At 37.6% G+C, this 20,194-nt stretch overlaps 1 protein-coding gene across 1 annotated transcript; it reads right to left on the bottom strand.

The window, feature by feature from the left end:
• Positions 1–1,846: 1,846 nt before the first annotated feature.
• LOC308304557 (interferon-inducible GTPase 5-like) lies at positions 1,847–19,971 on the bottom strand. The gene is made up of 2 exons (XM_080749185.1): positions 19,361–19,971; positions 1,847–2,502 (listed from the first exon to the last, which is right to left on the bottom strand). The coding sequence occupies exons 1-2, from the start codon at positions 19,923–19,925 to the stop codon at positions 1,871–1,873; spliced, it is 1,197 nt and encodes a 398-aa protein (XP_080605311.1). The 5' UTR covers positions 19,926–19,971; the 3' UTR covers positions 1,847–1,870.
• Positions 19,972–20,194: the final 223 nt, after the last annotated feature.

Below are 20,194 nucleotides of genomic sequence, written 5' to 3'. Positions count from 1 at the left end.
CAAACCTGGGCTTCCATAACACCTCAGCAATAACACAGGCCAATATTCTTCTTGCCACACACACTCAATTCTTCTTCTTCATGTTCCTTGCCAAGGCTTGAGCCAAACACAACAGGCATCTGTGCACTTCTTCAATAACGTTCACAAAGACAGCTTTTTTATAGATTGTTTATTTCTCGAACCAGTTATATCAAGATTTCAGCCACATGTGTCATCAGAGAGTTGTGTAGACAGTCAATAAATTCTTCCCAGATACACAGAACATGTGTGGACAGCACAATGTTCAGAAATACACTCACAAAACCTTTCCGAATGATTTATAGACATTTCTATTCCAAAGAAAATACAACCTTTCTTTTATTTGTTTCCATCTTTACTTCAACTTTGCCCTGAATTATGACATCAGCCAATGTCATTCTATTCAGCAAACAAAGAATAACAAATAAAAATAAAAGACTAGACTACAATGATTTGTTTATTTGGATAAATCTAGATTATGTGTTACATTTGGACTACACTTGGACTATGATACATACATATAGCTCTTCCAGTTCAGACAGCACTTTCAGAGCAGATAAAGACAATGGTAACCTGGATATGGATGACACCAAACACTGTGACACTGTGAAGCCAAGGAACAGAATCCAGAAAGAAAGGAGGCAGAAAGTGAAAAGAAAATAACAGCTGTCATCAACAATAAGATGATCAATCTATCCACATGTGAAGAACAGGAGCCACAAGACAGAAGCCTGTTGTATAGATTATACTCCATCTGGCTGGGGAAAGTAATGTAGTAATCCTCACCTCGGGCTCCTTTGCTTCTGTTCTTCACATGAGAATGGATTAATTATGTGACCATTTTCATCACACTTTGTCTTCTTGGTTCCTTGGCAGGGGCGTCATTTGGGCCTCCAGGGTGTTAACCCTAGCATTTCTGAGCATTTAGAAGAAAAAAAAAGTAAGTCTCTAGCCCATTGCTGTCAAAAGTTATTTTTTAAAGAATTAACCAACTGCTCACTGGCGTCTAGGTTTCACACAGAGACCAGGTGGCGACAATTGAGTTGATTGATTGGATAAGTGATCAGCTCTCTCTCTCTTGTCTCTCTCTCTGGTTGTCTGGCTATGAATATACCTGTACATACCTGCAATATCCGAACTGTACTCAAAGATGACTTATATTAGGCTTGAAAATGAATGATGATATCTTTTCAAAATTTTGAAAAATAAAAAAGGGGTTTAGAATGTAAAAATATCAATTTTAAGTATTAGGCTATTCACTGATATTCCCTTATTGTTATTGAAATAATTATTGTCCTGCATCAAACAAAATGTTTTGTATCCATTTAGAAATTATAGCAGAGATGATCAAATGGTTTATTGTTATTGGCACTTAAACAAAATGTTTTGTATCCATTTAGAAATTATAGCAGAGATGATCAAATGGTTTATTGTTATTGGCACTTAAACAAATATCTCTCGTACTAAATTTCTTGCTGCAACTGCAAAAAAAAAAAGAAGATGATCACAATTGATCATTGGCTTTGCTAATGCCCGATAAAAGCAATTTAAAGGAAGTAAGTAATCTGTGTAAAATCAGTGGAACTTATCACATTACATTATAACTTATTTTGACATACAATCTTAAAGTCATCATTAAGAGTAACCTCCAAACAACATTAAGAAGCTTTTATTTATTAACCTTATTTCAATTTATTTGTGAAATTGTGTTTAAAATAGGGCTGGAACTTTAACTGATTAATTTTGATTAATTAATTACAGAAAATTAACACGATTAAAAACATTAACAATAAGCGGCGAACTCACGTGTATATACCAAAATGCCTTGCTTGCATTGCTTCGATTGCTTTTTTTAATCGACAGAGGTTCCACTCTTTACTGCCTTCATGAGAACATTCTGGGCATCCTCTGCCAGCTCATTCAAGCAACGTGTAAGCATAAGATATATGGTGGTAAAGGACATTCCCCCTGCTAGAACAGGACCCAGCAAAGGGATTCTGCCTAAGAAAAACTCAACAACACTTTCCACAGCTACAGTTCTCATCAATCTCGTAACAACCATCTCAAAATCAACCTTCACACTCAGTGGAGATTTGATTTCAGCCTTCAGCTCGTTGACTGACACATTAGATCTAGCTGCAATCTGCTGCAGGGCCAAATCGTCAAGGCAAAAAACTGTACACATTTTTTTGATTGTACTTTTCAAAATGGCCACATCCGTAGCAAATGAGAGGCCTGGGATTGGCAGTGCAGCCACACCTGCAGACGCTAATGCCACTGCCCAGATGCGTTTCTTCAGGGATGCTTTCTTCTTCTTGTTGATCTCCAGGGATATGTTGGGCAGGGCGAGAATCAGGGTATCTCTCTTATGCTCAGAGAGCTCGCTCTCCAAGGTCTCATGAAGGCGATCGAAATCGAAGAGAGAAAGATCAAAGCTGGAGATCAGGAAGACATCGTCAACTTTTATTTTGGCATTTTGGAACTCTAAAAAAGAAAAAGAAGGGGGAAAAAAAGATACAGAGATGAGATTTAAGAAAACATGGTAGCACTTTATAATAAGGTGCCATTAATAAACACTTATTAACAGTTAATAAGATACTTAATAACTTGTTATTAACTCTAATAAGAACGTTATTAAACCTTAATAAACACATAATAAACTATATAATATGAATCTTATAAACGTTAAAGCTGATATAAGCATTTTTTGGGCCAGCTTGTCAGAATTTTACTGTCACTTTTTTTATTTTTTTATTTTAGATTCAGATGGTTAGCAATGCAGTTTGACAGTGACAAAAAAAAACGAGTCTCTAGGTTGCCTCTAGGGGCTGCAGTCTGCCTCCAAAGCAGAGAGCTGCTGGGCTAAACCACCACGCTATTGGTTCAAAATCACCGCGCCGCGGTACAAACTACCTCTCTCGATTGGCTACGTCGGTAGCCTCTTTCGATTGGCTACGTCGGTTGTCAATCATTTTAGCCCCACAGGCCGGCGCTTGTGTGAAAGACAACAGAGAAGAAGAGGCCTACTGCGCAATGTGCGCATGCGTCGTCTCCAACTGCAGCTTGCTTGAAACAAAAACAACAAAACATGCTTCTCTAGCTCTCTATACTAGCTTTTAGTTCGAAAGAAATGACAGACTGGGAGAAAAAAAACGTATTATTCTACCCTTTCCCACTACTGCATACACTGCAAAGTGTGCAAAAAGAAAGAAAAAAAAAGCGTGGCAATACATTGTCAATGTTATTGAGCGATGGAGGGAACTTGGAGGGGAAGGATGGGACTCCAAAGGTCTCTGAACCAACGCAGAACTTGCTGTGTCTTCTGTACAGGTAATCATTTCTTATGGTCTATTTCAGTATTTTATTTGTTTGTGTATTAATCCACTAAACGTTACCATGAAGGAGGATTCCCAACTTGTTTCCACGACCTAACAAAACAAACGTTGAAGAAGACCTCTTACTGTTGATAAAAATATATAAAAGTGCTATTGCATCGTGGCTACTGGCTATACAAGCTGCGCGACCACTCCTTTCTTTAAAAAGGTTTATATAAGGTGATATAAACAGTCCAAGTTTGTTTACATTACCTAGCAGTATGGTACAATGACGTTAGCTTTCTGGTGTCTGACTCTGCAGCTTGTAGTCTCTTATAATAGGGGTCCCTGGCATATCTGGGGGTCCGCGAGCTTGTAAGTGTCAATTTGGGGGTCCTTGACATGAAAAGGTTTGAGAACCACTGTTGTAAAATACATTAGAATCCTAACTTTAGTCTTGTGGTTCACACTGTGCTAACATGATTATATTTGGGGTGCATCTGTCTGACTTGGCAGTAGCCTAGTAGTTGTAGTCTCTTATGGGGGTCCCTGGCATATCTGGGGGTCCGCGAGCTTGTAAGTGTCAATTTGGGGGTCCTTGACATGAAAAGGTTTGAGAACCACTGTTGTAAAATACATTAGAATCCTAACTTTAGTCTTGTGGTTCACACTGTGCTAACATGATTATCTTTGGGGTGCATCTGTCTGACTTGGCAGTAGCCTAGTAGTTGTAGTCTCTTATGGGGGTCCCTGGCATATCTGGGGGTCCGCGAGCTTATAAGTGTCAATTTAGGGGTCCTTGACATGAAAAGGTTTTAGAACCACTTGTGTAATATGCTTGCTAACTAGTCGGTGTTTGTTGAAAATATATACACAAAAATTACATCTCAAAAGGTTGTCAATTTTTTTAAATGTATATTTTATTTTTAGTAGGAAAAGAAAATGGGATTATTACTCGAGTTGTGACCCATACAAATTGGTCTGTGACCCACAAATGTGTCTCGACCCACTGTTTGGGAAACTACCCGAGGAAATGGCCCACAAATAATAGCTACATGAATGATGAGGATTTGTTTTATTATTTTGTGTGTTACTTCAGCTAACCTCTAATGCCTGAAAAATGACTAGTCGGTGGGTCAAATTCATTGTCCAGGCGTAAACCTTATGCTGTGAACAAGCAGATTTTGCTGTGAACAAGCAGATTTCATTTTAATTCTAATTATTATTTTACTTTACCAGGCCATGGCATGGACTTAGCTGGGAGCTGACAGGACCATGGAGACAGCAAAGTACCCCGCAGATCCAACCAGTGGAAGACCCCTGGTCTCCGGCAGTCTTCTGAACTGACCTCCAATAACTGTCATTACTGCACTGCCACCAAAGTGCCCTTACACAGAATACACACTGGAAAACTTGGATCTCCAAAGGATTGTGTGCCTTTTTCACTTTAGTGCCTCTACACTTTGCTCTACAGTGTTTTATAATGTGTTGATATTGTATTTGTTAAAAGTGAAGCGTTTGGTCATGCTTCACACATCGTCACTGTTGTGCTTCACATAACACAATATGTATGTAATGGTAAGACTGAATTCATTTTCCAGTGGATTCCTCGCAACCTGCATCAGTGAAACCACACTTGGAATTTCCAAGAATTGCACCTTTCTAGTTTTATGCAATGTTGATGAATTACATGGGACCACAATGGAAGCAAGTCACCAGGACATGTTTTGTTATCCATTTAGCTCAAATGTAATGGTATGTTATATTTCTGTTTACACAGTGTTTAATCAATCAACACAGATTTTTAAACCAGAGACCAACAATCTTCTACTGAGAACCCACTGTTGAAAACCAGTTTTATTTCAATGTCTGAAGGACAAAATGTTTTACACTGCAGTGGTGTAATAATAAAAAAAAAAACTAAAAAAACAATCCACCATAGAACTCTTTATTTATTCTTTGTCAGAATATAATGGTAGTCCTGATGTTTTGATTCTGTGACATTATCATATTGCACTTGCTAATTGTCCATCTACTTGCTAATTGTCCATCCTCGTGTGTCAGTTACAGGCTAGACTGCTGCTGCTGTTAAAAATATGAAATGTTGTCAAAGACTTCCCAAAGAAGTAACGTTTCAACATTACAGGAAACAAAGTGTAGATATACAGTATGTGACTGTCTATAGGCCTACTTTGACCTCAGTGGGGCTGCATTTTTTGGATTGCCTACTGAAGTAAAATAAATTCAAAAATAGTTATGCAGTGTGACAGAAGATGACATTTCTATTATGTTTAGACATTTATGCACTTGTGTCTAACAAAACAAATACAAGTAGAATTGTCTGGAATAAACAGCACATTTATTTAATTGCAGGTTTTTGTGTGACCATGGTGATCAGTTTATTTTTTGACTTTGATCATTTTAATCCATGATGACACCACCCAATTACTTACTTTACAGCACCTTACGTTTGTCACGCAATGGTACATGAATATGTAAATATTTACCTCCTAAAATACAGCATGTCATGAAGAAAACTTAAGAGTAACCAGATCCATTATGACTGATTGCAAATATATACTTGATGAACCCCAGCATCCCTATTCTGGGGGGAACATTATGTCCATAATAGCCATACTCTACTTCTACTATATACAGGTATATATTTTTATTTCCTATATATTCTTTTAATTCCATAACCCTACAACTTCTGTACTATGAAGCCTACATGATGACCCTCGGATTGTTGCTTGCAGCACTTCTTCAACAATGTTGGCATTTCTCTGCATCAACTGGGTGCCCAGGGGCCTTGCGGAGGACATTGGGGGAATCTGGCAGGTCGAAGAGCAGGCTGGGCTCTCACTGAAGAGTGTGACATTCGGTCAATCTGTGCCTGACAATAGACAAAGACAATAATATTCACATAGAGACAATTAATTTCCCACAAAGTAACTTATGTTCATCAAAATATAAATATTATGTGTGCAATGTGCAAACATCTCTCTTTCCCATACTTTGTTAATTATTATATTATATTATATTATATTATATTACACCTTAGCCTACTTGGTACAGTAGCATTTACAAATCACATAAGCTTGAGTTACACTTTATAATTTGATGGTGTCATGTAGCAAAGAGCCGGTCTACAAGCTCAGTTATTCCCAAAATTGGGAAAGCAGATTGAAAGAGCCCAAATGCAATTTCAGTAGTTGTTTTGTTACATAGAAATGATATATTTACAACATAATTGTACATGAACAGCCCATTCATGCACAATTCACCAAAGCAAATATAATTTAAATGTATTGACTTTACTTGTTGTAGCTTGAGTAAAACATACTTGTAAACACTGTGATAACTATGGTAGGCTCTGCCTGGCGTGCAGATATTTAGACTAAAATTGGCATATAGCCTACCAATATATATCTGAACTGGACTAGTTCGATGCATCATCGTTACTAACTGATGTATGATAACTACTAAAGGGCTATAGCTAACATTATCGCTAACATAGTAACATTAGCTTCAGCTAATATGTTTTTTTTACATAAAGATTCACTCGGAAACATGCTGTTGCAACGTGCACGCACACACACACACGCGCGCACGCACCCACCCACCCACCCACCCACACACACACACACACACACACACACACACACGTCTCTCTCTCACACACACACACACACACACACACACACACACACACACACAGTGCAACACGTTAGGTAGCTAATCTTAGCCAGCAAACTGAATACAGCCCAGTATAATGTCTTCCAGTAACTTGCTATAAAGCAGTAAAAACGTTCATTATGACACATAATTCTCTAAAAGTCTGATGATGGATAGCTTACCTCAGAACCAGATATTCTGCTTTCGGTAGAGGTCAGAGGAGCGGAGTGGAGTAGCGAGTTGTTGGATTTCTTTCATAACAGAGGCCCTGAGCATGCGCAGTGCATCGTTCTTTCTTCTTCGTTGGTGGCTTTTGCGAAGGGCCGTGGTGAGAGAGGCTGCCCCACTGGGCTATGTCACAGGATTGGCTAGTTGTTTAGAGGCTAACTGCGACCTCTGCAGGTAATATAGAGACTAAATATTTAGTATGAATAACCAACCCATTGAAACTTGTCTAAAAAAATAAAAGAAATTAAAAAAAAATGACAGTAAAATTTTGACCAGATCTAGCCCAAGAAATGCTTATATCAGCTTTAATAAACTACTTATAAGATAGTTATAAACCTTAATATATACTTACTACAGCTTAATAAAAGATTAATAAGAACGTTTTAACAACTTAATTAAACATTTATACGATGCTTAATTATACATTAATAAATAATGTATAAGTCATCTATAAACCTTATTATATGTTTATACATGTTAATAAATGAATAATAAGAAAGTCAAATAACCTTAATTAACACTTAACAAACTACATGAAACGGTACCTTACTAACGGTTAATTAACAACTTATAATTAACCAATAAACCCTATTATATTTTAATACTGGTTAATAAACCATCTTAATTACTACCAATATTGTATCAACTATTCATAAGATACTTAATTAACAATTAATAATCTACTAATAAGATACTTGTTATATCATAATAAATATTTGTAAATGCATTATGAATACTATATAACAATATATACATTGTTAATTAGATACTTAATTAACAACTGTTGTAAGTGGAATAATATCGTATAAACAATAACAAGTCCTAAATAGATTTCTTATTAACATTGAGACAGTGCATTATTAACAATAATACATTCTTTATTGAGCATTCATTAACACGTTAATTAGGCATTTTGTGGGTACATGTTGTAAAGTGGGAACATGTCTTATAAACATCAACAAATCCTTAATAAAGTGTGTTATTAATGTTGAAACTCTTTTATTTACTTCAACAAATCGTTAATTAGGCATCTATTAACAATTACATTTTGTGGGTACCTGTTAAGTGGGAACACGTCGGTCTTATTAACATCAACAAATCCCTAATAACATGTCTTATTAACATTGAACGTGTCTTATTAACATCAACAAATCCTTAATTAGTCATTCAATAACATGTTAATTAGCCATTTTGTGGGTACCTGTTGTAAAGTGGGAACATGTCTTATGAACATCAACAAATCCTTAATAAAGTGTCTTATTAACATTGAATGTGTATTATTAACATCAACAAATCGTTAATTAGTCATTCAATAACATGTTAATTAGGCATTTTGTGGGTACCTGTTGTAAAGTGGGAACATGTCTTATGAACATCAACACATCCTTAATAAAGTGTCTTATTAACATTGAACGTGTATTATTAACATCAATAAATCGTTAATTAGGAATTCATTAACACGTTAAATAGGCATTTTGTGGGTACCTGTTGTAAAGTGGGAACATGTCTTATTAACATCAACAAATCCCTAATAAAGTGTCTTATTGACATTGAAAGTGTATTATTAACATCAACAAATCGTTAATTAGGCATTCATTAACACCTTAAATAGGCATTTTCAGCTACATGTTGCAAAGTGGGAACATGTCGGTAAAACATTTATCTTTCTTTTCACTTTAGGTAAATAAAAGGAGGCAATTCATTCTTAAATGAAGGCTGTGCACAAACAGAAGTAGTAATGTTTTGGGGCTAGCCATTCCTTTGCAGCTTATGTAATGTCATTCCAGTTTATGTACAACTTCTTCCTCCTCCTGCCATCGCTTGAAGACGAAGAGCTTGAGGAATTTGAGGCAAAGGTGGTCGAGTAGCTGGACTTTGATGGTGACTTGACAGAGGTTGGAGACTCATTTCTTGATACTGTAAAAACAAAATGCAAAATGTACGTTTTCAACATTCAACATTTTTCAACATTTTTACAGGCATTTCTTCCTCTGCCTAATGGGAATGTGCGTGCAAAATGTCACTTAGATCGCACCCTGTGTTCAAGATTTGAGGCATTTCGTTCAAAAGGGAGCACATTTGCAAAAGCCAGTCAGGATGGAATTTGAAAAATCGGAAAGACCTGTTTCGTTTAAGGACTATAGAGATACCGTGTACCGATTTGTGTGATTTTTGGACAAAATTGTTAGAAGTACTGTCCAAAAATGTGTTTTTGGACATCCACTGTAAACAATGGAGCGATGGTCCCAAAATGAGTTCTGTTCAACCAATGAGTTCTTTAATCAATCCAGTTTCAGTAGAAGTTGAAGTTATCATCTGCCCATTTGTCAATTTTGTCAAAAGAAATTGGTTGAATAGAACTCATATTTTGGGACCATCGCTCCAATGTTTACAATGGTTTGTAATGCAGGCTGCCACCATGTGTGGTCATGTGATCCAAGATGGCCGCAATGTGAACTAGAAGAAGTGCTCTTCCGAGCACAGGTCTCCACCAGGCCACGCGTCCTGGTGGTGCTATAATAGGCCAATGTAAAAAGGGTGGCATGTGTTCTTCACCAATCTTAGACCTTTCATGGCGCCACCATGAGGCGTATTTGAACATTTTGTAGTGTAATTTCTTCCTTGGCCTTTAGCGAATGTGCATGCGCAATTTCATTACAATTGCACGCTGCGTTTGATTTAAGGCATTTTGTTCGAAACGGGTCAATCCTGCAAAGTTTGGAGGCCAATCTTAGCCAATCAGGATGGAATATTTAATATGGGACAGATCCGTCTTGATCATATGACTGTGGAGATACTGTGTACTGATTTGTGTTAATTTTGGGGTAAAATCTGAAGGAGTAATATCCAAAAATGTGTCTTACATAAGTAGGCCTCCTGGTGGCGCTATAAAAGGCTGATGTGAAAAATGTAAGGAAAGGGTTTTTCCTTGGCCTATCGGGAGTGCGCTTACAAAGTTTTAAACTGATCGGTGGAGTTATAGGTAAAACCACAAATTGGCCTGTTATAGCGCCACCATGAGGCTGATTTCAAACATTTGAAGTGGCATTTCTTCCTCGGCCTAGTGGGAACGTGTGTGTGCGATTTCATGTTAATTGCATTGTGATTTGAGGCATTTTGTCCAAAATGGACCAATCTTACAAACTTTGAAAGCCAATATCAGCCAATCAGGATGGAATATGGAAAATCAGACAGATCTGTGTCGATCACATGACTGTAGAGATACTGTCTACCGATTTGCGTGATTTTTGGAAAAAATCTGTAGGAGTAGTGTACAGAAATGTGTTTTGCAAACATCGGCCTCTTGGTGGCGCTAGAACAGGGCTATTTGAAAAATGTGGGGCAGAGGTTCTGAATTGGCATCCAGGGAGTGTGTGTGTGCTCATTTGGCAGCGACCGGGCCAACGGCGCCGGAGATTAGCTGGTAACAAACTCAGAGGACGGACAAACGCACAGACGGACGGACGGACGGACGGACGGACGGACGGACGAAAACGTACTCTCCCCCTGCCTTCGGCTGGTGGAGACAATAAGGTCTATAACAAGCCCATGCAAAATATTGGGGCAGAGGTTCTGCTCTGGCACCCAGGGAATGTGCATGCTCAGTTTAGGCCTGGCAGAGACAAAGGGTTTGCAGAAATCTGCCTCCTGGTGGCACTGTAGTACATTTTGAAAATGAATATTAATAATAATAATTTATCCAGCAACAATTTCATGGACCCACTGCAGTATCTCCGGACCCCCTGCTAAAGACAGGGGTGTTGCACCAAATTCTGGGCCCTGGGTACAAGGATTCGGGCGGCTGCTAGCTGTGACTTAAAGCTATACTGTGTAAGTTGCTCAACTGGTGGTCTGTAGCAGTATAGCAAACCGCGGTCGCGTTTGCTTTTTTCGTCCGTTTTTCGCTGGCGGACCGGGCCGTCAGACCACCGCGTCCGCCTCGCCTCGCCGAGACGCTTTCAATGAGGTCTCCCGTGTCCTTCTACGAGCAGCGGTTGGGGAGTTACATGCTAGACTCCTCCAGTGTAAACACTGCAGTGTACTTCCTGAAGGCGTGTTTCCTAAACCCACCAGAGAGCCCGGCAGTGTATGTTCTGCGCTGTGATTGGCCGGCAGTGTATAACCCTCACTGTGATTGGCCGGTAGTGTGATGACGCAATTTTTCCGCAAAAAACGGTCCCGGGCAGGGATCATAGAAAACATATAAAGAGAAGGCTTTAGAAGCTGAAAATAACGGAGTGGGGGTTCTAAAACTTTAGCGATTTAACAGCTAGGACCATTTTAAGATTTGTTTTATAAAAAAAGTTACATGGTATAACTTTAATAGACTAAGCCCTTATGCTCCCCCCACCTTTTTCTACCTTTGTATTTGATGTTATGCTTTTTCAGCTTTTGAAATTATCCTAGATAAAGTACTATGTTCTATCCGTCTGTCTTTCAATGTTATATGAGATACTTAAAGTGTGGTTCCTGTGGAAATAAGCCTCTGCTTTCTAGGATCTCCTTTTAGTTGACCTTGTACCAGTGATTTGTAAAACTCAAAATGTACAAAATCAATTATTCAAAATCACAATCGGTCACTTTACAAATGTCTTGAACTTAGAAATAACCCATAAATGTCCTATGGTCTTAAAAGTCCAATCCTAGTACCACTGTGTGTGGCAGTAAGTTGTAAGTATTTGTTAAGTTCACTAATTGTCCATCCAGGTAAGGGTTAAGACTGTCAACCATGAATTACAATTCTGTTCCGAAGAATGTTGACAGCCCTAGTAGGAATCCAGAGTGATATGCCAATATCACTCAATCCAGTCCAAGTAAAAGACCTGACCTGTTAAACAAGGTCATTATAATCAAAGTAAGATCACACTCTTTAAAAGTTTAGAAAATAAAAATAAAACGTTGTCTTCTTCTTAATTCAACTACTTGAACGTGTGTTTACAATTATCAGAGTACATAATCAAAACAAAACTATTACTGTCAGAGTTAGTCAGTGGCTGCTACTGCAGTCACAAGCACAGTACAGTTCAACTCACCAAGTCAGACTTCAAACTAATCACAGAATCATCACAGGGTTCCAGGGATCACCAGGTTTCAAAAAGAATCAAAATACAGCTCTTCTGATCAACCAAACATATCTGTTCACATTCATCAAACTTGTTCTTTCTTAACTCAATCTGTAATCTGTTTGTTTCACATGCTTCGCTCTGCTTCCTTCTCATGTTCTCTCCAGAACATTCTGTGCTCTGCTGCATGCAATTAGCTGAATCACATCACCTGGGCTGGTGGTGTCTTCAAAGAGCAGTCAATTAATTGAGAGACCTCATTGGCCAATTGGTTCATTGGTTGTTCAGAGCACCTCACAGGGCTCTTAAAGGAACAGTACACTACACGTAGATGAATGTGAATCAGAATGAAAATAAAACCCATAGTATCTTTACTCTGTACAGTAGTAAAATAGTTTGACAAATCCTATTTAGTGTTCTTCTCTTAAGCTCTTTTTTTAGAGGTTTGTTCACTTTATTTTAACCTGGTTTATGAATCAAGTGCATTCATATTTAGATAATTACTTGATTCAGTTGTCTATTTTGACCTGGGTTACAAATAGCAGATGTACAAGCTCACGTGCGAGCTTGTAGATCTGTTTTCTTTTTTTTTTTTTATCGTGAACATTTTTCATGGGGTCTTTAAATATTTCAAATTTCAAACATAATTTTTTGAAAAACACATGTTTCTATGTCAGTGGTGCTCAAACGTTTCCATGTGAAGAACCCCCAAAATGATATGTATATGGCCACGGACCCCATCTCAAAATATTTAGTTCCAGGGACCCCCCAGAAGCAAAATTTGATCTAAAAATGTTACCTTAAAAAATATCCATATTCAAAGATTTCCACACATTTCATGACTTTTAAAAGAAAACAGATCTACAAGCTTTCAGCGTGGCACTCGGTGCTTCTGGGGGGTCCCTGGAACTAAATATTTTGTGGCCATATACATATCATTTTGGGGGTTCTTCACATGGAAACGTTTGAGCACCACTGACATAGAAACATGTGTTTTTCAAAAAATTATGTTTGAAATTTGAAATATTTAAAGACCCCATGAAAAATGTTCACGATAAAAAAAAAGAAAAGAAAACAGATCTACAAGCTCGCACGTGAGCTTGTACATCTGCTATTTGTAACCCAGGTCAAAATAGACAACTGAATCAAGTAATTATCTAAATATGAATGCACTTGATTCATAAACCAGGTTAAAATAAAGTGAACAAACCTCTAAAAAAAGAGCACTAAATAGGATTTGTCAAACTATTTTACTACTGTACAGAGTAAAGATACTATGGGTTTTATTTTCATTCTGATTCACATTCATCTACTTGTAGTGTACTGTTCCTTTAAGATCCCTGTGAGGCGCTCTGAACAACCAATGAACCAATTGGCCAATGAGGTCTCTCAATTAATTGACTGCTCTCTGAAGACACCACCAGCCCAGGTGATGTGATTCAGCTAATTGCATGCAGCAGAGCACAGAATGTTCTGGAGAGAACAGGAGAAGGAAGCAGAGAGAAGCATGTGAAATAAACAGATTACAGATTGAGTTAAGAAAGAACAAGTTTGATGAATGTGAACAGATATGTTTGGTTGATCAGAAGAGCTGTATTTTGATTCTTTTTGAAACCTGGTGATCCCTGGAACCCTGTGATGATTCTGTGATTAGTTTGAAGTCTGACTTGGTGAGTTGAACTGTACTGTGCTTGTGACTGCAGTAGCAGCCACTGACTAACTCTGACAGTAATAGTTTTGTTTTGATTATGTACTCTGATAATTGTAAACACACGTTCAGTAGTTGAATTAAGAAGAAGACAATGTTTTATTTTTATTTTCTAAACTTTTAAAGAGTGTGATCCTAATTTGATTATAATGACCCTGTTTTATAAACAGGTCAGGTCTTTTACTTGGACTGGATTGAGTGATATTGGCATATCACTCTGGATTCCTACTAGGGCTGTCAACATTCTTCGGAACAAAATTGTAATTCATGGTTGACAGTCTTAACCCTTACCTGGATGGACAATTAGTGAACTTAACAAATACTCACTAACTTAACTTAACTTACTGCCACACACAGTGGTACTAGGATTGGACTTTTAAGACCATAGGACATTTATGGGTTATTTCTAAGTTCAAGACATTTGTAAAGTGACCGATTGTGATTTTGAATACTTGATTTTGTACATTTTGAGTTTTACAAATCACTGGTACAAGGTCAACTAAAAGGAGATCCTAGAAAGCCGAGGCTTATTTCCACAGGAACCACACTTTAAGTATCTCATATAACATTGAAAGACAGACGGATAGAACATAGTACTTTATCTAGGATAATTTCCGAAAAAGCATAACATCAAATACAAAGGTAGAAAAGGGTGGGGGGAGCATAAGGGCTTAGTCTATTAAGTCACAGCTAGCAGCCGCCCGAATCCTTGTACCCAGGGCCCAGAATTTGGTGCGACACCCCTGTCCTCAGCAGGGGGTCCGGAGGTACTGCAGTGGGTCCATGAAATTGTTGCTGGATAAATTATTATTATTAATATTCATTTTCAAAATGTACTACTGAAATGGTCCTGCTGCACTTCCATCCAGCAGGACGATGAAAAATTAAGGTGAAGAAAAAATGCTGTGAACTTCTGCTGTTATAGTGCCACCAGGAGGCAGATTTCTGCAAACCCTTTGTCTCTGCCAGGCCTAAACTGAGCATGCACATTCCCTGGGTGCCAGAGCAGAACCTCTGCCCCAATGTTTTGCATGGGCTTGTTATAGACCTTATTGTCTCCACCAGCCGAAGGCAGGGGGAGAGTACGTTTTCGCCCCTGTCCGTCCGTCCGTTTGTGCGTGCGTCCGTCCTCTGAGTTTGTTACCAGCTAATATCCGGTGCCGTTGGCCCGGTCGCTGCCAAATGAGCACACACACACTCCCTGGATGCCAATTCAGAACCTCTGCCCCACATTTTTCAAATAGCCCTGTTCTAGCGCCACCAAGAGGCCGATGTTGGCAAAAAACATTTCTGTACACTACTCCTACAGATTTTTTCCAAAAATCACGCAAATTGGTAGACAGTATCTCTACAGTCATGTGATCGACACAGATCTGTCTGATTTTCCATATTCCATCCTGATTGGCTGATATTGGCTTTCAAAGTTTGTAAGATTGGTCCATTTTGGACAAAATGCCTCAAATCACAAACGCAGAGTGCAATTAACATGAAATCGCACACACACGTTCCCACTAGGCAGAGGAAGAAATGCCACTTCAAATGTTTGAAATCAGCCTCATGGTGGCGCTATAACAGGCCAATTCGTGGTTTTACCTATAACTCCACCGATCAGTTTCAAACTTTGTAAGCGCACTCCCGATAGGCCAAGGAAAAACCCTTTCCTTGCATTTTTCACATCAGCCTTTTATAGCGCCACCAGGAGGCCTACTTATGTAAGACACATTTTTGGATATTACTCCTTCAGATTTTACCCCAAAATTAACACAAATCAGTACACAGTATCTCCACAGTCATATGATCAAGACGGATCTGTCCCATATTAAATATTCAATCCTGATTGGCTAAGATTGGCCTCCAAACTTTGCTGGATTGACCCGTTTCGAACAAAATGCCTTAAATCAAACACAGCGTGCAATTGTAATGAAATTGCGCATGCACATTCGCTAAAGGCCAAGGAAGAAATTACACTACAAAATGTTCAAATAAGCCTCATGGTGGCGCCATGAAAGGTCTAAGATTGGTGAAGAACACATGCCACCCTTTTTACATTGGCCTATTATAGCACCACCAGGACGCGTGGCCTGGTGGAGACCTGTGCTCGGAAGAGCACTTCTTCTAGTTCACATTGCGGCCATCTTGGATCACATGACCACACATGGTGGCAGCCTGCATTACAAACCATTGTAAACAATGGAGCGATGGTCCCAAAATATGAGTTCTATTCAACCAATTTCTTTTGACAAAATTGACAAATTGGCAGATGATAACTTCAACATCCCCAAAAGGATTAAATAGGAGGGCTACTGAAACTGGATTGATTGAAGAACTCATTGGTTGAACAGAACTCATTTTGGGACCATCGCTGCATTGTTTACAGTGGATGTCCAAAAACACATTTTTGGACAGTACTTCTAACAATTTTGTCCAAAAATCACACAAATCGGTACACTGTATCTCTATAGTCCTTAAACGAAACAGGTCTTTCAGATTTTTCAAATTCCATCCTGACTGGCTTTTGCAAGTGTGCTCCCTTTTGAACGAAATGCCTCAAATCTTGAACACAGGGTGCGATCTAAGTGACATTTTGCACGCACATTCCCATTAGGCAGAGGAAGAAATGCCTGTAAAAATGTTGAAATCAGCCTCATGGTGGCGCTATAACAGGCCGATTTCTGTTTTTACAAATAACTCCACCGATCAGTGGAAACTTTGTATGCGCACTCCCAAGAGCCCAAAAAAAACCTTTGCCCTTCATTTTTCACCAGGATGCTGACTTTTGTAAAATATATTTTTTTTAATTACTCCTTCAGATTTGTTCCAGAAATCACGGGAATCAGTACAGAGTATCGCTATAGGCTAGTGATCAAGAATGATCTTTCCGATAATTCATATTCCATCCTAGTTGGCTTAGATTGGCTTCTAAAGTTTGCAGGATTGGTCTGTTTTGAAGAAAAAAAAAGCCTTGTACATTCCCAAAAGGTCAAGGAACAAATGCCACCCTTTTCACATTGGCCTGTTATAGCTCCACCAGCAGCTCAATTTGAGCAAAACACATCTTTGGAACAAAATGCCTCAAATCATGACAGGCCGCCGATGACATGGCACCCTTTTCACATTTGCCTATCACATTGGAGACCTGTGCTCGGAAGAGCGCTGCTCCTATTTATTTATTTATGTATTGTTATTATTATTTACAATAAGTGCACTGTAACCACTTTATGAACAAAACATGTCTAACATGCCTAACCTCCTATTTACGTACATTTTGCATTTTGTTTTTACAGCATCAAGAAATGAGTCTCCAACCTCTGTCAAGTCACCATCAAAGTCCAGCTACTCGACCACCTTTGCCTCAAATTCCTCAAGCTCTTCGTCTTCAAGCGATGGCAGGAGGAGGAAGAAGTTGTACATAAACTGGAATGACATTACATAAGCTGCAAAGGAATCGCTAGCCCCAAAACATTACTACTTCTGTTTGTGCACAGCCTTCATTTAAGAATGAATTGCCTCCTTTTATTTACCTAAAGTGAAAAGAAAGATAAATGTTTTACCGACATGTTCCCACTTTGCAACATGTAGCTGAAAATGCCTATTTAAGGTGTTAATGAATGCCTAATTAACGATTTGTTGATGTTAATAATACACTTTCAATGTCAATAAGACACTTTATTAGGGATTTGTTGATGTTAATAAGACATGTTCCCACTTTACAACAGGTACCCACAAAATGCCTATTTAACGTGTTAATGAATTCCTAATTAACGATTTATTGATGTTAATAATACACGTTCAATGTTAATAAGACACTTTATTAAGGATGTGTTGATGTTCATAAGACATGTTCCCACTTTACAACCCACAAAATGCCTAATTAACATGTTATTGAATGACTAATTAACGATTTGTTGATGTTAATAATACATGTTCAATGTTAATAAGACACTTTATTAAGGATTTGTTGATGTTCATAAGACATGTTCCCACTTTACAACAGGTACCCACAAAATGGCTAATTAACATGTTATTGAATGACTAATTAAGGATTTGTTGATCTTAATAAGACACATTCAATGTTAATAAGACATGTTATTAGGGATTTGTTGATGTTAATACGACCGACGTGTTCCCACTTAACAGGTACCCACAAAATGTAATTGTTAATAGATGCCTAATTAACGATTTGTTGAAGTAAATAAAACAGTTTCAACATTAATAACACACTTTATTAAGGATTTGTTGATGTTTATAAGACATGTTCCCACTTTACAACAGGTACCCACAAAATGCCTAATTAACGTGTTAATGAATGCTCAATAAAGAATGTATTATTGTTAATAATGCACTGTCTCAATGGTAATAAGAAATCTATTTAGGACTTGTTATTGTTTATACGATATTATTCTACTTACAACAGTTGTTAATTAAGTATCTAATTAACAATGTATATATTGTTATATAGTATTCATAATGCATTTATAAATATTTATTATGATATAACAAGTATCTTATTAGTAGATTATTAATTGTTAATTAAGTATCTTATGAATAGTTGATACAATATTGGTAGTAATTAAGATGGTTTATTAACCTGTATTAAAATATAATAGGGTTTATTGGTTAATTATAAGTTGATAATTAACTGTTAGTAAGGTACCTTTTCATGTAGTTTGTTAAGTGTTAATTAAGGTTATTTGACTTTCTTATTATTCATTTATTAACATGTATAAACATATAATAAGGTTTATAGATGACTTATACATTATTTATTAATGTATAATTAAGCATTGTATAAATGTTTAATTAAGTTGTTAAAACATTCTTATTAATCTTTTATTAAGCTGTAGTAAGTATATATTAAGGTTTATAACTATCTTATAAGTAGTTTATTAACGTTTATAAGATTCATATTATATAGTTTATTATGTGTTTATTAAGGTTTAATAACGTTCTTATTAGAGTTAATAACAAGTTAATAAGTATGTTATTAACTGTTAATAAGTGTTTATTAATGGCACCTTATTATAAAGTGCTACCGAAAACATCATCCAACAATTAAAGGGTCATTATTCTGTAAGATTTTAACACCTACACCAGAATGTATGCTGAAATGTGGGGGTGTGAGGGGGCAGGTAAAGACCCCCTAAACCAACAGAAAGACCTCCTAAACCAACAGAGCGAGCGCAACTGTTTCACTTGTGCATAAAACTTTGTCAATAACATTTTCAGTACACACACAAACCATTATACATACAGTAGACTTACACATTACACCCACTGCTAACAAAGTCATAATCAAAAATAGATTTTCCTATAGTGTAAAATGTAAAGAAAAATGATGAGTAAAAAAGATAAACCTTTGATGCAGTTTTCTCGGATCTTCTTCAAGGTCTTCTCCTTGTTGAATGTTGAGGGTTTGCTCTTTTCTTCATCAGCTAAGTTGTGATCAATCTTAGTGCGCAAAAAATAGAACTTCTTCTCCATTTTCTTAATCTCGCGGGCCAGATTAACATGATTTTCTTTGAAGCGATCCGATCCGACAATGAAAAAAAAATCATACCTGTCAAAATGAACAGTTTTAAGGTATTCGGCTGCTTTGAAATTTGGTGTCCCAATACCAGGGAGATCCCACAATTTGACATTTGGGTATTTAGGGTGAAGATAAGCTTGAGGCACTGTGGTAGTCTCCACAACACCAGTTGCTGCAGCCCCTTCTTCTTCGTCTCCCATCTGTCGGAATGCATTGATGAATGTAGACTTTCCAGAGCCGGACTCCCCTGTGACAGCGATGTTAAGCTCTATATTGTCAGTATCTTTAATGCGATGCTGAAGCTCGCTCAAAGCTGCGGGCAAGTCATTGCTCTCTAAGACTTGTTTAATCTGTTCTGCTTCTTTCTCACCAATGTTCACGATATCAGCCATCTAGATAATAAAAATATAGAATAATAAAGGGATAAATCTTTCTGCCTCTGACGTGCACAAGCTGAACGTGGTGGTAGACGACTCAGTTGCACTGGTCTCATTTCCCCTTAAATACTATTTGAACAGCAAGGGGAAGTCCATAGTAGCCGGGGAGCCACAGGCCCAAAAGCTCAAAGAATAGGGTTTTACCTGTGACGTCATGACATACTTTTTATTTTAGTTTTTTCTATTCATTTGGTCATTAAGGTACACAGAATGAGAGGCCTGCT

Source organism: Nannobrachium achirus (assembly GCF_963921795.1).
Source record: "Nannobrachium achirus genome assembly, chromosome: 19".
NCBI lineage: Eukaryota > Metazoa > Chordata > Actinopteri > Myctophiformes > Myctophidae > Nannobrachium > Nannobrachium achirus.
This window is presented reverse-complemented; position numbering and strand designations above follow the sequence as displayed.